The following is a 20,221-nucleotide window of genomic DNA, read 5'->3' as shown; positions in this document are numbered from 1 at the left end:
TGTCATCCACATACGAAATATTAAGATTATTTAGGTTTTAATTGGAATATGGGCCGACATTTTTATAGAAATATCAAAAAAGACAAAAAGTAGTACTTACGATAATGAGCAGTATAAAATATATAAAATTGTAGAAGGAGTGAGCGTCCATGACATAGTACATGATATCTACCCATCCTTCCAGTGTGATGACCTAACAGGGAATACAGAAAAACACACAGACAGATAAAAACAGATGCATTTCAGTCAGAATGAATACAAAACAAAAAATGTCTCTGCCTTTAATTTCAAAACTGAACATCTGCCACCCACGCAAAAACAAAACACAAAAGAGCACAGGAGGTTTTTTCCTCTGGTTGGTCCCTCCAACGTATTTATATGTTTGTGTGTACATGGGTTTCTGTCAAGGGACTGACACAGCTAGCGCTTTCATGTAGCGACCATGGTAATGAGCGTTTAAGCTTCTGAGACTTGAAAGCAGGGGCTCAGCTTGGCCAAGCCGATAATACACTCACACCTCAACATTTACACCTCAGCTGGCAGCAAACGCAACTGAACACACTGCCAAAAGGGAAAACCATGTGCACAATACATATGCACTCAAAAAACATGCACAAAAAAACAAAACAAAATACAACAACAGAAAAAAAAAAACAGGCAAAAACATATGCATCTAATGCACACGCACACATTCACAGGACGCCAGAGGCTACAAAAGCAACGTCCTGATGATGATAACTGAAATATGCAACTCTCACATGATTACCCACATGACCATCTTTCTGTTTTCTAAGCTTATACACAAAGAAATAATCAGTGGTGCTAAATATATTTTCTTTTAAATAGGGGACCTAGTCCATGACACATGAGAAAACATCTGTTTGAAAAAGAATTAAGGTCCTACACTTGTAATAAATAATGCTTATGTTTTTATTAATCCAGACAGTAAAGTAGAAGAAGAAATTATTCAAAGCACGAGGAGAGAGATGACTCTAAGCTCAGTGTGTTTATTACAAGGAGGAATTCAAAGTTGATAATGTGAACAAATGTCTTAACGACCCCCAGGGCAGACACATTATCTACCACTGACTCATATTGAAGATTAACCATAGCTTGCCAAGCATCTACTCTTGTAATTCATGCTAATAGCTTGCACGTGGAGCAGGGGAGTGCACTCTTAGCTATCCCTTATGAATCACTCAGTTGACACATTGTACTTTAACCTTTGTAGCCAGTCAGAGAGGACAATTTTGTCCTGATGAGATAATGCTGCTCTGTATAGCTCCCATAGACTGTGACTCCTCACCCTGTTTTTGTGTATATTCTACATTTAAGTTGGCCATTCCTGTTTTTGACACTCATTATTTGATATTTGTTTCCAAAACCAAAATGAAAAAACGGAAAATGCCTTATTTTTCAAATTCAAGCTCTTTTACTTCGGTACAGAAAACGAAAAATGGAAAACAAACACCTATGCTGCATCACTCCTCGCCTCCCAAACACACATTTGTTTTCTAATTATGATTTATAATGTACTCTACAAGGTCAAGATCTTTGGAAATATTTAATTGCATTTGCTTAAAATGTGGACAAATTTTACGTGACATCATGGCCAATGGACAAAATGCATTTCATATCAACTGATCAGACATTGAAACAACTGGGAGACACACACACACACACACACACACACACACACACACACATCTGTACAAACTTCAGTACTTGTTTTAATATTTAAGAGATCTTTCAGAGATTGCAAACCTCCACCAAGAGCCAAATATCATCTTTGCCTGATATTGGCAGTTACAGTCCCCTACAAAAGTTTTGGAATGGCAAGGTCAATTCCTTTGTTTATGTTGTATACTGAAAACATTTAGGTTTCAGATCAAAATGATAATGAGTTCAGAATTCAGAATTCAGAATTCCAGCTTTTATTTCATGGTATTTACATCAAGATCTGTTAAACAACTCAGGACAGAGCATCTTTTGTTTGAATGCATCCACTTTTCAAGTGAGCAAAAATGTTGAAACAGACTTAAAGTGAATAACATTTAATATTTGGTTGCATAACCCTTACTTGCAATAACTGCATCAAGCCTGCGACCCATTGACTTCACCATTCACCATTCTTCATTTGAAATGCTTTTCCAGGCCTTCCCTGCAGCCTCTTTCACTTCTTGTTTGTTTCTGGGGTTATCTCCCTTTTCAGGAGGTAAAATGCTCGATTGGGTTAAGGTTCAGTGATTGACTTGGCCAGTCTAAGACCTTCCACTCTTTCCCCCTGATGAAGTCCTTTGTTGTGTTGGCAATATGTTGCATGATGAAGCTTCTCCGATTAGTTTGGATGCTTTTTTCTGTAAATTGCCAGACAAAATGGTTTTGTAGACTTCAGAATTCATTCTGCTGCTACCATCACGAGTTACGTCATCAATAACGACAGTTAACCCATTCCAGAAGCAGCCATGCAAGCCCAAGCCATGACGTTACCTCCACCGTGCTTCACAGATGAGCTTGTGTGTTTTGGATCATAAGCAGATTATTTTCTCCATACTTTGGCCTTTCCATCACTTTGGTAGAGGTGAACCCTGGTCTCATCATTCCATAAAACGTTGCTCCAAAACTTCTTTGCTAAATCCAATCTAGCCTTCTGATTCTTTTTGCTGATGAGTGGTTTGCATCTTGTGGTATGGCCTCTATACAGTAGATTGTGATACCTTCACCCCTGGAGGTTGCCAGTGATGTCACTCACTGTTGTCTTTGGGTGTTTCTTCACAGCTCTCACAATGATTCTGTCATCAACTGCTGTTGATACCCTTGGCCGACCTGTTCCATGTCTGTTGCTCAGCACACCAGTAGTTTCTTTCTTCTCCAGGACATTGCAAATTGTTGTATTGGCTATGCCTAATGTTTGAGCAATAGCTCTGATCAATTTTCCCTCCTCTCTCACCTTCAAAAGTTTGTTTTTCTCCCATAGACAGTTCTCTGGGCTTCATGTTTGCTTAACAGCAAATGCTGTTTTCACAGGTGAAACCCAAAGCCAAAAATAAGAACTATTTAATGTTTAACCAATCAATCTAAACGGAAACACCTGAGCAACTACAAACACCCATCAGTCACATGTTCCAACACTTTATCTAACACATCTAGATGTAAATACCATGGAATAAAAGCTGGAATTCTGAACTTTTGTCTTATAGTCATGTTTTGATCTGAAACCTAAATGTCTTCAGTATACAACAGAAACAAAGGAAATGATTCCAATACTTTTGGAGGGGACTGTATCTGGATCAGTGATCCTGATTATGGTAGTTTATATCCCTATTAATAACAATTTGTCAAAATTGTTTTTGCTTCTTACAAGGATGAACATTTATGGATGTATGTATGCATTTAATGTGTTAGTACTGACATTATTATTATTATTATTATTATTATTATTATTATTATTATTATTATTATTATTATTATTATTATTATTATTATTATGTATCTCTCTTATAGAAAGGTGAAGTACTTTGTAAAAGCCTGATGGCTTCTTGACCTCTCTTGATAATTTTTCTTGTTTTGTATGTTTCTAATTCAATTCTATGTGTATTAAACTAAACTAAACTATATACAGTAGCTCCAAATGTATGGGTAACATCTTAAAACATTTTTTTTAATAAATATTGGTGATTACGAAAATAGATATTAAGTTTTGAAATTTGTCCATTACAGTAGTCCCTTGCTATAACGCCGTTCACCTTTCGCGGCCTCAGTGTTTCGCGTTTTTTTTTTTTTACAGTGCAATTTTGCAAGCATTTTTTTACAGAGTATGAACGCGCATTGTGTTCTGCATCCTGATTGGCTAAGGTAGAACCTGCGCATTGTGTTCTGCGTCCTGATTGGCTGCTGCGTTCACACCGGATGCGTCACGAAATGTCCATACGTCCAGATTACATACAAAGTCAATGGATAGACGCGTCCCAGATGCAAAATCTTTCCTGTGTGGCGGTGCGGTGCGATCAGCGCGTCATTTGTTGACGGTGACGTCAGGTCATCAACACGGACACTGGTCTGTTCACACATTCAACCATGGAGTAGAAGCTGTGTGTGACAACCTGGAGCTGTATGACATGACCTTTATAACCAGGACCGGACTAGGAAGGATTTGGCGTGGAGGAGAATCAGCGAGGAGGTGGTAGTAGCAGATAAAAGTTATTTCAGTAGTTTTTGTCTTTGAAAGTCGGCACTGAGCTAGGATAGCATTAGCTGCTAATCACACCGGCTTTTTTCACTGGTGGTTTATGTTTATGAGAGGAGAAAAAGGAGCACAGCTCCTCGCTTCAGCAGGCAGTAAAACTCACCGAGTTGGATGTATCGCTGGAGGGCGGGGCTTCACATCAAACGTGCATATGAAGCGAATGCGGACATTTTTTGATCCTGCACACTGTGAAGTGCTGTATGTTTGCAAGTTTTCTCCCCGACAAAACCCACAATGTCAACGTCTGTCTGAGAAAAGTGTATAAAGTGTGTGGTGAGGGGTTTTAGAGCCTTAAAACATGTATAATAATTGTAAAAAATAAAGCTGACTGCTTCACGGATTTCGCCTATTTCTGTTATTTTTAGAACGTAACCCCCGCGATAAATAAGGGACTACTATAATGAGAGTTTGGAAATATTTGGATTTTTTTTAAACTGATCTAGAATCAGTATATTGATCCAGAACCCCTAAAAAAGTAAATGGAATTTTCCATAGTATAAGATCTATCTTTGGTTAAAATGTTGTCAAATTCTGTAATCATGCTAAACGACAAACACTTTCCCCACATACGCAACATTTTACTACACTAGATGATGTGTTTGTTATGTTTTACCTTCCGTGTTTGATGGTGTCCTTTAGTCCTCCTTACCTGGAATATGGCTATCCAAGCGTAGCCAATGTTGTCAAAGTTGACAGCTCCTTTGTGTGGGTTGAGGTCCCCTGGGCGGCAAATGTTGTAGTAGTGGTTCCAGTTAACGCAGCCGTTAACACTGGGCCCGTCCATCAGAGGTGAACTTTGTTTTGGAGTGTGCAAAGAGCACTCGACCCCGCGCTCTGTGTTGGGTGGCACATCGTGACAGCGCAGCATCCCGTTCTCACGGCCAGCTGAGCAAATAAATGGGTTGTCGTCGCCGTCCTCAGTCATGTAGTAAGGATTTATAGACACGTTGTACATCCTGTGTGCAAATCAAAAAGTACATTATTATTGAAATGGGGGAAAATAGCAACTTTAATCATTTCCATTAAGCACAACAACACATACAGTATGTACAACTTGGTTATCTTCGATTTTAAATAAAGATTATTAAATAAATGAATAAGATGTTGAAATTAGCAGCTTCTAAAGCGGTGTTTCTCAACCTTTGGCTCGCCTGGAAATAAAATGGGGTCGCCTGAAATCTCAAGTAATTGGTTTAAAAAAAGAATGAAGTAAAAACAGATTAAATTCGATTTTTAAATAAATAAAAAACAATGTTAAAGTTATTATTACTTTTAAAATACACACAATAGATATCAAATAACTGTATTCTATACTTTCTTTCTTTTTCTCTCTGCCTCTTCTTTTCTTCTCTTTATTGCTTCATTTTCTTTTCCATTCTTCATCGTTTTCCCTTCTCTTGTTTCTATCTTTTCTTCTCAATTGATTGTTTAAAGGAGCATATATAGGGCAGGATCCGATCTATACTTAAACATTCTCAAATATGAATCTAATTCTATCAAAATGCAATATAAAAATATCTGAGGTGGTGCACTAAACATGGTCAGAAACTAATGTTGCTGGGATCGCTGGACATTTGTGATATCAAAACGTGGTCACGACCCGAAAAAGGTTGGGAACCTCTGTTCAACAGGTAATGGGGCTCAGATAATTAAAGTGTTGATGGCTATTAATTTTAAAGTTGCAAGTTGAAATAATTATTTAGCCAGTGTATGTGTTCAAGATTCCCTTAAAAAAAAACACCAATGTCAAAGTTGGCCACGTAGGAGTTTGTCAAACTACTTGACAACTTCTTTGTAAGTCATTCCATGAGTAAAATAAGAAGGTGCTTACATGTACCAAAGGAAATAAATCAAAATGAAACACCTACGACTTTACTTTGTCTTTCTGATTCAAAATGTGATCCAGGTAGAAGCCTGTTGATAATCTAGCCAGTCCATGTAAAAGCAGATACAACTGTTCTCCACTATTGAAGCCTCAGAACGGTTCTAGCAGTGTTTTATGATTTTTAAAAAGCAGGGGTGTCAAACTCATTTTAGGTTCAGAGCCAACTACTGTGTACTTTAAATCTCCTGTGGACTGAACCAGAAAAATATCTTACTTTTCTTTTAATGGAATATTAGCAATTTCACCACTACAGTTTAATATTTCACCTTTGACAAAGGATCAATGAAGTGGCAAGGTATTTGCTGACACATCTGGTACATGTTTTCGCCACAGTTTTTGACTTTTAACTTGTTGATTTTTTTCCTTTCACTTAATCTATTCATGGGACAGATCTGGATTTACAGGCCTTTAGTTCAACGTGTGTACAAATCACCTTTATTTTATTTATTTTTTGTTTATTTGACATTGACACTGTACATTCATGTACATTACAGTAAATGTACCAGAGTTAGCCTAATGGCTATTTTTCATCTACTGTCCCTGGACAGCTGTTCAAAGTCACCCTAAAAACAAAATCTATCCACATTAGTAGAATAAAAACAGCATCAAAACATTCATAAAACTTTTAATTCACCTTACTGAAAATTTATAATTCAGTTTTTTTTTTTTTTTTTTTTTTAAAATAGTTCAATACATATTTTAAATAAAAATATAAAATACAATGCAAGTTAAAATGCAAGATAACATATGACTATCAGGGCTGATGATTGCAGTTCTGATGTCTCAAAAGCTATTACCTTAGCTGGGTTTTAAATGAAAAAAGTGTCTATTTGTACATTTGCCGTACGGACAACCCCCAATGCTATTGGTACAGTCACCGAAATACACGTACGTAGCTAGGGTTGGGGTTAGGGTTAGGTTTAGGGTAAGGTTTAGTCTTAGTCACGTGCCCTAAACTGTCCAATGACTGACCTATCACGTGACCTAAACTAGCCAAATAGGGGCGCTGCGTACGGAGGGAATGTCGGTATATTGATACGGCAACCGTACGGATTAATTATATGTGGGAGTGTCCTTAATATTTACAGGTAATGTATTCCAGTAAAAGGCAGCTTGAAATGCAAAGGACGACTGGCCAAATGCACTCTTCAATCTGACTCTTTAATCAGTGTCCATGTATTTTGAAAAATGTGATATTTCAGTGCAAACTATTGTTAAAACATAGGGAACATACAAGACTGACAATATGAGCTTTGTTATTGAAACATCCTAAACTTAACTTTACTCCCCCCTCTGGGGATTCAAAAACAACAATTGTATATACTTAAGCTGAATGGGTTTGTAGGTGTTTAGTTCTGCTTTGGGGACTGATGCAGCACAGGTGGTCAGATGGCCATTTCATCAATACAGGTAAAGCCAGAACACCACTTTGAAATATGAAGATGAGTTTTTTCTCTCTGCCTTTCTTCCCTAAACAACGAAGGGTTAAGGCAACATTATGTTTAGATGCAATTTGTTCCATTATATCATAAGGGAGAAGTTTGTCGATCTCTAAGTGACGTTACTTTTTTCCTAAGGTAGGACAAATGGAAATGTTATTGTAGATCCTGATCGCTGAGGGCCAAAACAAGTCCATCTGTGTATTATTCTGCACAAGGTTGAAGTGACTCAGTGTGTCTCTATCTGCAATATTGGACCTGAAGACAAAACCTTAACAGAAAAATGACTTTGAAATGTAGCTATCATTGCCAGGATTTGTTGAGATTTAAAGTTTCATTTGGCAGATGTGGTAAAATTTACTTTTTATAAAAAATAAAAAGTTAAATTTAGTTAAATTTTCTGTGTTACTTTATGACTGATTTCTCATTTTAGTTCAGGGGACAAATACGGAGCACTTTGATCTACAGTGGGCCACAGATTTTATGCGGGAAAACAAATAATTTCAACATTATTGTGTCCTAGTTTACACTTCTATGTAAACATAAAACACAAAAAAATGTTAGAAACCGACATTATCCAAGCAATAAGTGACAAATATTAGTCCCAACAGGATCTCTACTTTAGTATTTCTAGATTGTGTAACCAATTTCTATTTAATTAAGAGAAATATTATGGAATCATTTGAGGAAAATTGAACGATTTTGTAAAAATTTTGAGTTTTTTTCAACAGTTTTGCATTAAAAATGATGGCAATCATGTGATATAAGCACTGGGAAACTGTGAGCTCCAGCAAATATTGTTGAGTTTCATTTACACAGTGATTCATGTTTTCTCTGTTTTTTTTTTTAATTTTCCTGCGGGCGGAATTGGACGCTCAAAAGGGCCGGATTTGGCTCCTGAGCGTTGAGTTTGACACGCGCTCTCGAGCCTAGATTCCCAAAGTGGGGTACGGGTCCCCCAGGGGTAGGCAAATTGTCATGAAAATTAAAAACACTGACAACATTGAAAACTAGATTTTAAATAGTGCAGCACGGCTAACGCTAGGTCAAAGCTAATGCTAGGCTAATGCTATTGCCAGACTAATGCTAATGCTAGGTTAAAGATAATGCTAAGTCAATGCTAATACTAGGTTAAAATAATACTAAGACAAAGGTAATGCTAGGTTATTGCTACTCTTAGGCTAATGTTAGGTTAATGGTAATGCTAGGTCAATGTTATTGCTAGGCTAATAGTAATGCTAGGTTAAAGCTAATGCTAGGTCAATGTTAATGCAAGGCAAATGCTTTTGCTAGGTAAATGCAGAATTTAGGATAGCTAATGCTAGGCTAATGCTGATGCTAAGCTAAGGCAGGACGACGTGCATTTTCTTCAGGAAATGCAAATATTGTAGTTATTATTACTATTATCATGTATTATTCGTCAACAGGATAGGTAAAATTCAGGGACAAATTTCAGTGTAGTTCTACATTTTATGACATTATGTTTATTAAATGTGCAGTAATAGGGGGTACATGGCTTCAGGTTAAAGGTGTGAATGGGTACGGGACTGTGGAAAGTTTGGAAACCACTGCTCTAGAGCATCCTTTAATTGGCTAAATACTCTCGCCACACCCCAGTTTTAGGTAACCATTCACTTGTTTTATCTCTTTTCTGTACGTGTTTAACATCTAGCGTTGCTGTCATTTAGCGTACTGGCATATATCCTGGTAAAAGGAGAGTTATGTGACGATCACAGGTATAAAATGCGTACGTTCTGATGTCCTCTCCCAGGAAGCAGCGGTTTCGCAGTAGCCCCGCCCACAGCTGGACTCCCACAATGCCAAAGATAAAGAAGACAAAGAAGCAGAGGAGAAGCACGTTTCCCAGCATGGGTAGAGTGTCCAACAGCAGTGTCACCAAGATCCTCATACCTTTATTATAGCACACAAACAACAAAGACGGGTGACTTTACAGTGCATTGTGCTTCTAAACATTTCTATCTCATCTATTGAATGCGTGAGCTTGAAACCATCCACTTCATACTCTAATCAAAGTGATGATAGAACTTAAAGTGACAGTTTGATACAAATACTTTTCTGGGATTTTAATTTAAAACTTCATTGAGGCTGATTTTTTACAACAGATGCATCCAAATGCACCAATTGGGAGAAAAAGCAGAATTAGATATTAGACTTAATTCATATTCTTCCTAAACAAAAATAAACAAAACTAAATTATGAATATATGTAATTTTAATAAACTAAAAAATTAATCAATCTGTTCGTCAAGATTTTATGAAATTTACATACTAACATAAATAAAAACAAGGAAAACTTCAAGAAATTACACCAATGTGTACAATCCGTGTATCATTCGTTCATTCGTTTTTCATTATGTAACAAAAACATGAAAAACAAAAAAAAAAAAAAAAACCACTCATTATTTGTTTCCAAAACCAAAATGAAAAAACGTAAAACGCCTTGTTTTTCAAATTTAAGCTCTTTTGCTTCGGTACAGAAAATGAAAAACGTAAAACGAACACCTTTATTCATTTTCTGCATTACCGATTTGCCAAAGTACGTGACCCGGAAGTGTACTCTCATCCGATGCTAACGGCTATGCTAACGGCAGAGCTAAAGATATCGCGGAATGTGTAACGCTTCTCTTCCGGGTCACGTACTTTGGCAAATCGGTAATGGAAATTTTTTTTTTTCTGTACCGAACCAAAAGAGCTTGAGTTTGAAAAACAAGGCATTTTCCGTTTTTTCATTTTGGTTTTGAAACAAATATCAAATGACTGTTTTTTCTGTTTTTCGTGTTTTTGTTACATAATGAAAAACGAATGAACAAATGATAAACGGATTGTGTACAAATCATGATAACATTGGCTTAGCTCGTCAGTCTCAATTTGTTTTTTTTTTTAATTATCCACATCTTCTTTCTCATTATGCATGCTAAAATCTGTTAAAATATCAGCTCAATGATGATTTTTATACTGAATGTTTTACGGAAGCCCGTTTCCGCCACTAAAAAAAATAAAAAATCACCAACGAATGTCATAATTATGAGAAAGAAAGTCCTAATTATGAGAAAAAAAGTCATAATTATGAGTTAGTAAAGTCATAATTATGAGAAAGAAAGTCATAATTATGAGAAAGAAAGTCCTAATTATGAGAAAGAAAGTCTTAATTATGAGTTAGTAAAGTCATAATTATGAGAAAGAAAGTCATAATTATGAGATAGGAAGATGAGTTATTAAAGTCATAATTATGAGATAGAAACATTTTTGGTACATCCATCTGTACCCATGGCACTGACCAGAAATCTCCATTTGTTGTTCAATAAACTGAGCTACTTCAGCCACATCAGTTTTATCCTTTCGACGCCAGAGCCTCTTTTTGCTTAGTATCTTTTCAAGGGTGCGTTTACTCAGCATATTTCTATGTGAATTTGCAAGCAAACAAAGTATTTCATCATTTGTAAATCCCCGTCTAAAGTAGTCTTTGATAGTCGATCAGCCATCTCTCAGTGTCAGCTACTCACCACATGAACAAGCTGCTGTAAATGTGTTTATGACTTTTTTTCTCATAATTATGACTTTCTATCTCATAATAATGACTTTACTGACTCATAATTATGACTTTCTATCTCATAATTATGACTTTATTTCTCATAATTATGACTTTCTTTCTCATAATTATGACTTTCTATCTCATAATTATGACTTTCTATCTCATAATTATGACTTTCTTTCTCATAATTATGACTTTCTATCTCATAATTATGACTTTCTATCTCATAATTATGACTTTCTAACTCATAATTATCACTTTGTTTCTCATAATTATGACTTTCCTTGGTGATTATTTTTTTTTTTAGTGGCGGAAACGGGCTTCCATATTTAGGCAATCCGTTGTGAGTGTAAATTAAAATTTTCCAATAAAAAAAACAGGAGGGAATGTGTTCCCAATTGTTTCTTGTTGTTTATTAAATTCCTCTGGGTGTGTCGGGCTCCATGTGTGCACAAGTGTGTGCTTTGGCGTGCGTATTAATTTATGTGTTTATCTGCAGACGCCACACGATTCCCAGCCTCTAGTAACACCTCTCATTGTCACCTCTCTTTCTCTCTCTCCTCCATCTCTGAGTCCACCTTCAGGGAAATACTGAAAACTTGTTACAAGAACACAAGTTATGTTTTATCTTGTTCACAGCTGTATAGTGTGTTCCTCTGGGCTAATTGTAGCTCTGTGATATGGTTAAAGTCATTCCTGGTCCTCGGAGAGATTTAATACCATAGTGTGTGTATGTAGGGACGATGAAAACAGAGAACCTGCGTGCTGTGTGATCGTGTTTGGCTTGCCTGCAGACACTCATTCCTCAGACACATTCTTACAACAGACACAAAAACACACCGCCGTCATCCTTTGAGGGTTAATTTTAGGTCAGCCTGTGACACACGCTGGTTTAACTGGGTTATTGATGGAAGTCTGGCTCATAGTTCAGATGCACACACTTTTATATACAGCTGTTTTTAAGTGAAAACGCAAAGGTTTGGTAGAGATTTGTCTGGCCGTTCACACAGCAATGGTGTTTTGGTGCTTGAAAACGGAACCCTTTAAAGGAACTGTTCTTGTGTGTTAATTCAAATGAAGTCTGACTATAAAGACAATTCTAGGTTAAATTTGCTGATGAAAAATGCCACACAGGCACATTTATTAATAAACCTCTGCACAATAATGTGCCACTTTTGGCTTTTTCTCCTGTAAGGGACAGCACGTGTGAGTGAGTAATGTAGTGTGGCTTGTTTGGAGGAAGATCTGGGTTAGGATGCACTCAGCATTCCATCTACTGTAACTGTGCTCTCCATGAATTTCTGAGAGGTAGCATAAACAACAACTCTTAAAACAAGTATTTTGATACAAAAAGGCTATAAAATGTATATATATATATATATATATATATATATATATATATATATATATATATATATAGATATAGGCGCACACTCACTCCTAACACTCTCTTCCCGCAAAAGTTATAGACAACTCCCCACTTCTATTCCTCGTTGCATTACCCATCATACTGCTCACATTGCATCACAGCATTTACATAGATGTCCACCCTATATATCATTACATGCGACCAGTACAATAGACAAAACCTCATCTCTAGTGTTAGCATGTCAGAGCATGGAGGAGGCTGCAAGATGTTTAATGTTAACCTAACCACTAGGAATGAGTGTATCATATTGTATTTAGTTTTTTCTGCAGTCTGTGCCTTCTCCTCGCCCTCCGAGGGTTCTCTTTTCTGTTTCAGGTGTTTTGATGCTGGAGCTGGCGGTTCCTGATTAATGGTTCATGGCTCAACTAGTCTGGGACACTCTGATGTTCTATCCTTCTATCATATTCTGTTTGCCCTTCTGTTCACTAACCCCTACCAGTCAAAGCAGATGGCTGCCACCTCTGAACCTGATTTCGCTGGAGATTTCTTCCTATCGCTAAATGCTTGTTCATGTGGATCTTATTGGGTTCTTTCATTCATACTATGGACTCTATTTTTTGTTAAGCGCTTTGAGATGACTTTGTTGTAATTTGTGCGATATAAATAAAGTTGAATTGAATTGAATTTAAACATTGTAATTTTCTTTATCGCCAAAATAGCAAACTTGATATATCTTGAGTATCAAAATGTCAGCCCAGCTCAATTCTTGACTTGTGGAACTGTCATATGTAGAAGCAAGTTGCTGAGTTTTGTGTGTATTGCAGCATTAAACCAGTACATAGCGTGTAGCGGCACATGAAGCTGCTAGTCATGTTTATAGCATGTTTATAACTTTCCTACATGTGCACATCGCACATGGATTTGAATAGTGTCTGCAGCAATGGGTTCAGGCTTAAAAAGAAATCAGTTTTATTTGAGGCAGTATTCTGTTGGCCTTGGGCCGGGTGGGGTCTAACTTTGTTGGTCTGATTAAAGCTCTACTCTTACATATCGCTGCGCTTGTGCTTATTTTAGTTCATTTCATACCTACACCACCATCTATTGGCCTGGCATGTATACTACATCAGTTTTTTACGTTTCCCGCAGTCTTAAGTAAACAGAGATCATTTTGAAAACGTTGCCGTTTTGGAAACAAAAACAGAAAACAGAGGCCAAATGTTGTTGTATAAACAGGGCGTTAACCCTTGGGGCACCTTTGGGGTACCAGATGTGTACCTTCTGCTTATTCAGTGTTTTAAACTATCAATATCTCATTCAGTTTAAAGCCTAATTGTATGAACTTTGTCATGTTCATAATTCCATCATCACTTTCATTGTTAAATGTATAGAACAGGAGATATAAAATGTACTGACACTCTGAGTTCGGGACTAATTTGGTCCTATTGACTCCCATAATAAACACATATTTTGGATATACTGTTATCCTGACATATAAAAGTGGTTTTCCCAAAAATACTTAATAAATCTAAGCCTCTACCTACATGGAAAACATGTTTTAGGTGGGATGACCCCCTCCCCAAGACACCAGGGTCAGCAGAGCTTTATTACAGTGTAGGTTTTTTTTCAATAAATGCTCATGGCTCTAAAAGTAATAATGCCTCAAAATCAATGTTTCTATCAATTATTGACCTACTCAAGTCTGTAATAACTTCATACCAAATATTTCATTTTGCACCTTATTTTTGAAAATATCGCCCATTATTTGATTGTGTCATTGAAAACAATTGTGTTTTTATTACAAAAAAGAATTAAGAACATAAAATGTATAAAGATATAATGAAAAACTTTATATTTATGGTTACGTCTGAAGTTAGTCAAAAGATCTGATGTGAAAAAAGTGGAAAAAAATATATTTATTTAAGACATTTTGAAGACACTTTTATGAAGGGTACCATTTTGGTATAAGCTGTAAGTGTAGGTTTTTTTTTATAATAAATGCTCATGGCTCTAAAAGTAATAATGCCTCAAAATCAATGTTCCTATCAATTATTGACCTACTCAAGTCTGTAATAACTCTATATCAAATGTTCCACTTTGTACCATATTTTTTTTTGAAAAAAATACATATTTTGTGTTTTTGTCATTGAAAAATAAATGAGATTTTGTGACAGAAAGGACATGATCTATGATTTGGTCTGCATTATATACAACATTTTTATACCTACAATATAAGCTCAAAGAGTAACTCTTTTTCAAAGGTGCCACAAGGGTTAAATAAGTCAGACTTGTCACTGACTGTGTGTACAAATCCACCACCAATGTGCTGGTAAATCCCCTACTTGTCACTTTGTTTTACATACTAAATACAGTTTTAACAGATCAAACTGATGCACACAAAGAGTGAATGCAAAAAAAAAAAAAGTGTTTATGAGCGGCTTTGAAACTGTTGAACATTACTGGCAGCGCTTCAGTCCAACAGCCTGGCAGCTCGCCTGTTATACACTGGCTAAAAATCTTTTAAAGTGTTATGACAACATTGTCTGGTAATCCTCTTTAGCTGCAGATTCATGGCCATTTTTGTCAAAGAGCTTATAAAAAAACTGCCAACTGTACGTGAGTTCCTCCTCATCACTCGTGTAATGACAAAAAAAAAAAGAAAAACGATGTCCGCCAATGATGAAAAGTCTGCTCAATGCAAATAAATGCAAATGGTTGAACAGGTATTGTTGTAAGTCACATACATACAGATTGTGAAATGTAAATACATGTTTTAGCATAATAGCAAACACATTAAGTAGAGGCACTAACCGTTTGCAACAATATTGAACTTACTTGGAACTCTGTTGATTGCTCGCAGTGGCCTGAGTACACGGACAGTACGAATAGCTGATAAACTGGCATTATGGCCGTCCAGTGAATACTCCATCACCCTATGGACAGAATGACAGTGGGGAGTGGAAAGGAAGCATAAAACAATCTGTTACAGCAGTGCTTCTCAAAGGTTTTTAGCTCAAGTAGCCCCTTTGCCCGACGAGCACATTTTTCTCAGAATACTTAAAAACAATGATATAGAACATAATACATTTTAAAGAATCCAACTATGTAAATGAGTGGAATGAAACAGTATCTAGTGCCTTCTGAATACAATTATTAACTTTCAAAAACAAAAACGGTTTTCGTAAGCATGGTCAGTTTGTTTGCACGTGTTTGTCTGTTTGTGTACACAATAGCTTGAAAAGTTATGAACGGATTTTGATGAAATTTTCAGGAAATATTGATAATAGGTCAAGGAACAGCTGATTAAATTTTGGTGATGCTCTGGCAACCAAAGGAAAATATATAGATGCAGATCCCATTCATTTTCCCATCCACACTGTGGAACTCCTGTAAAAACATAGTTTTAGAGCACTGATGATGTCATCAACAGTGATGTCATCAGTGTACGATTGTGTACACAAACAGACACAGTTTTCGTTTTGGAACAGTGTCCGTGGAGACGTACGGTTCCGATAGGCCGTTTTTCGAAAGTCATAGGTTCTTTTCTATAGTTTTTTATCATTTCTGGTCTGATAGGACCAAGACTGACTCTTGTATTTTCAGTTCACATCCTAATCAAGATGATTTCTATCATCATTTTGTGTGTTTTCTGTCATTTTGTGTATTTTGTTGTTTGTTTGTTCTTTTTATTTTTCAGTATATTTTTCTCTGATTTTGTGTGTTTTTGTGTGTCGTTGGTATAATTTTAATTATTCTATCTCAGTGTGTGTGTTTTGAGTGTTTTGTGGTTGTTACTCATGTCGTTTTTTGTGTGTTTCTCTGTTATTTTTGTGGATTTTGTAGCGGCCGTGTGTATTTTTCTCTCACTTCGAGTGTCTTTGTTGTTGTTTAGTGTGATACTGGTAAAAGTATTTTTCTCTCTTAGTGCGTGTGTTTTTGGTGTCGTTTTGTGCATTTTGTCATTGTTTCTCTGTTCTTTTTATTATTCAGTATATTTTTCTCTTATTTTGTGTCTTTGTTGTCCTTTGGTGAGTTGTTGGTAATATTTAGTATGATTATCATTTTTAGCTTTAATGTTTTCAGTTGTAATTTTCTACACTCTCTCTCTCTCTCTCTCTCAAGTACCCCATATAGTGCCGTCGCGCGCACCCCCATTTGAGAAACACTGTATTATAGTTTAAAATCTGCACATGGAGTTCAATTACATAAAGTTTGGAGCACAGCGTACCCTGTTTCGACTATTTTGAAACAAATTATATTGTAGCAGATAGAGCCTGTGACCTGTTAACAGACACCACAACACACCTCGCTAACAGTGAAGACCTACAGAAACTTGTAAGCTAAGTCTTGCCTCGCCCCCTTTTCACTAACTTTTTTTAATTCTGAATCAATTATTCCAAATTAAAGTATTCTGCTTTGTGTTTACATGGACATAGTCATTCCGAATTGAGGTTTACATGGAAAACAGGTTTATTCAATTCAGCTTTAGGTCTCGGGGTTGGGAAAATTGCTTTGCTATTTAGAAGACTGTAAAGTTTGACAGTAATTCACACCCTGAAGGAAAAGGTATTAATAACTCATAAAGTGATCTAGGACACTTTAACCTAATCCTAGATGGCACCCCAGCAAATCTCAATGTAATATTAATAATAATTAATATTATACATTTGAACACCCCTACATACAGTAAATTAACACAAACAAAAACAAAAAAATACAGTTTAAAACCACATAAACCTAAATAGAAATAAAATTGTGAATTTTAAATCTAAATTTTGATTGAGAGAGATTGGTGCACTCTTACAAACCTTGAGGCATTTTATTAATGAATCATTTTATTTTGGTTAATATTGCACATTGATACAATTTAAGCAGGAATAGGCAAGAAGCAAAAGCTTATTTCCAGCCTATTATTTTCCCTCCCCACATTGTACTGCTATTAGTAAAGTAATTGATCTTCATATTATTGTTAAACCTTCGGCTAGGTCTGAGCCAATATTACTAAAATAATGATTGAAAATATTAGCAAATTCCCTTTTATTTTCATTTTCTGCATTCTCCTGTTCAATTATTATTAAAAAGTCCTTATCTTTTCCATTTTGTATAACACTATTAATTATAATTATCCTCCAGAAACCCCTAACCGCTAACTGAGAGGGATATGTTTAATCATATTATTGTTTATTTAAGGTTTTTACTGCTTATTTTAATGTTCTTATTGATCTTTAAAGTGTAAAATGTTTATATATTTGCCTTGCCTAATATATCATCTTTGTATTTCTGCAACAATTGATAATAATCATCTTTTTCTGCCTTTGTTTTATAGCTGTTCATCTATTTTTTGCACATAGATAGATTATAGAAAAATCCTTTACATGGTGGGGTTTGTGCAAAAGTTTACCCAACAGCAGTTAGATTTAATGGTGCCAATTTAAGTTCAAATTGTTTCTCCAGCCCACACTTAAAGATACTCTGTCACAGCAGGAATTGGAGAGGCGAGAGGCCAGTGGACAGTGAGGCATTTGTTGAAAGAGGCCACTGCTTTTAAAGAACACTGCAGGTGTGTCTCCAGTGGTACATGGAAATACATTACATCTGTTACCTTCATTCAGTTTTACATTTGTAAGACATGTAAAAAAAAACATGCAAATGCTCAATTAAACCCACAGCAGTTTTGAGTTTAACATTTTTAAAAACTTGAACATGAACATGAAACTAAGCCTCAACCTGCCTAACAGAAAAAAAAAAGCTCAAACTACCAAAAATGTGCGCCTTTTTACGTCACAACGTCATCGTCAAAGGTCTGAAAAGTAACGAGCTCAATTTTAATATGTAATGAGTAGAAAGTACAAATATTTGCTTAAAAAACTGAGGAGTAAAAGTAAAAAGTCGCCAAAAAAATAAATAAAAATACTCAAGTTAAGTACATATACCAGAAAAAACTACTTAAAGCTGATATCCAGAGTTTTGGAGAAATCTATGTTTATGTATGATTCTTTTGAAATGTGAAAAAAAAACCTCACTAGTCTTTTACTATTGTCTACTGCCGGTGGTCATTCATATACAATAATTTATACAAGTCCCTCCGTCATCATGTTGTTTAGGGTGGGACATCAAGACGTTTCTCAGAAACTCCAGATAGCAGCTTTAATTACAGTCATGTCACCTCTGACTATTAGTCAATATTTTAGTCATTACATAATATTATGGTAATGTTATTGTGAGAAAGCTTCAGCGTGTTTCATAGTTGATTCAATAATTACATACACGCTGGTCATATCCAGGAAAATAATATTTGTTTACCTACGACTGAGGACATTTTGAGTCATTTTTTGAACAAAGTACACAGTAAAATACTAACCCTGCCATGACAATGACAAAGTCAAGCTGGTTCCACTTATCACCAAGGTAACAGTTGGGGCCAAATATTCCCAGAGCCACCATTTTAATAACCATTTCCACTGCGAAGAAAGCGAAGATGCAGTCGTCCAACACCTGGCAGCAAATGGACAAAAGCAAGCAAAACACAGAAATGACGCTCAGAGGTTGTAAAAATAACAACATGATGTAAAACACAAAAATTATCATAATTTACATTCAAAGACAGCAAAGATGATCATAAATGTAATTCTGGTTTATAAAATTTGGTCAAAAACAAAACTATTAGTCCACATTGTCCAGCAAGGACTTTGAGAAAATTGGGAAAGTCAATAAAGCAAAGTTTCCTGTAGAAAAAGGAAAAATAAATCTTCGACAGTAGATTTTTAAAGGAATATTTGTTAACAGAGATTGACAGACCTGTAAGATGCGACACCACTCTGACTGACAGGTCACGTCTTCACAGGGCTGAAACATCCCTAGAGTCACACAGTTGAGCAGGATCACCATCATGGACACGTGCTCGAACCACGTGCAAGAAGAGGGTTAAGGTCTCAACGACACACGTGATTCACCGATGGACAGAGGTGTAAAGAGTAAATAGTAAGTAAGTAATCTTTATTAATGGAGCGCTTTTCACAAGTAAAAAAAAACACAAAGAGCTTTACACAAATTTCAGTATCATCCCGTCTAAAGAGAACATGGAGGAACAGTAACAAATAACATGGGAGACAAGAGCAGGAGAACTGTGGGTCGCCATGGGCATTGGAGGTTTCCCCGTATTTAGATATAAAATGGGAAAACTACATAAGGAGAGGTGAGGGGAAAAAAGCAGATTATGAACTGAGTTCCCGCCTTCGTCAAGTAGCAAAAAGAAAGTACTGACATCTCCTACTCAAGGAAAAGTAGTGTTACTTGATTGAAATTGTACTCAAGTACAAGTAAGTCATACACAAAATACTACATAACTACATTTTTGAACTATGAAACAGTGCCAAGTGGGTAACAACATAATGGGTAGAAACCACAGCCTGAACCCATGAAAGTGGCTGAGCATGACTCAAAAACGGCGTAATATATAATGTAAAACAGCGATTCACAACTGGTGGGCCGCGGACAGCTGGTCATACTTAATAATTAATGTTTCTCATGTTGGACTTGTCTTTTATTTTGAAAAAAAAACTTTTCTTTTGACCGGTGTCAAGGTCTGAGTTTACCTCCAGCTCCATCCTGAGATGTACCCGTGCTGGATTAGTCATGCACAGAGATCGCTGGTACTGATGTTTAAAACATCACATCAGTCGACCATCGATAAAAAAATCGACCAATGATTAAAAAAAATACAATTGTCATGA

The 20,221-nt window shown here is 36.1% G+C and overlaps 1 protein-coding gene across 2 annotated transcripts in view; it reads right to left on the bottom strand.

The window, feature by feature from the left end:
- Positions 1-20,221, bottom strand: part of cacna1ha (calcium channel, voltage-dependent, T type, alpha 1H subunit a) — a 165,772-nt gene that overhangs the window by 68,204 nt on the left and 77,347 nt on the right. For both annotated transcript variants that reach the window (XM_028454330.1, XM_028454331.1), the window contains exons 3-8: positions 19,287-19,398; positions 18,850-18,983; positions 15,324-15,421; positions 9,322-9,481; positions 4,896-5,202; positions 101-193 (exon numbers count right to left, since the gene is read on the bottom strand). In XM_028454330.1, coding sequence (XP_028310131.1) covers positions 101-193; positions 4,896-5,202; positions 9,322-9,481; positions 15,324-15,421; positions 18,850-18,983; positions 19,287-19,398 — 904 coding nt within the window. The remainder of the gene's footprint in view (positions 1-100; positions 194-4,895; positions 5,203-9,321; positions 9,482-15,323; positions 15,422-18,849; positions 18,984-19,286; positions 19,399-20,221) is intronic.

Source organism: Gouania willdenowi, chromosome 8 (genome assembly GCF_900634775.1).
Source record: "Gouania willdenowi chromosome 8, fGouWil2.1, whole genome shotgun sequence".
Lineage (NCBI taxonomy): Eukaryota > Metazoa > Chordata > Actinopteri > Blenniiformes > Gobiesocidae > Gouania > Gouania willdenowi.
This window is presented reverse-complemented; position numbering and strand designations above follow the sequence as displayed.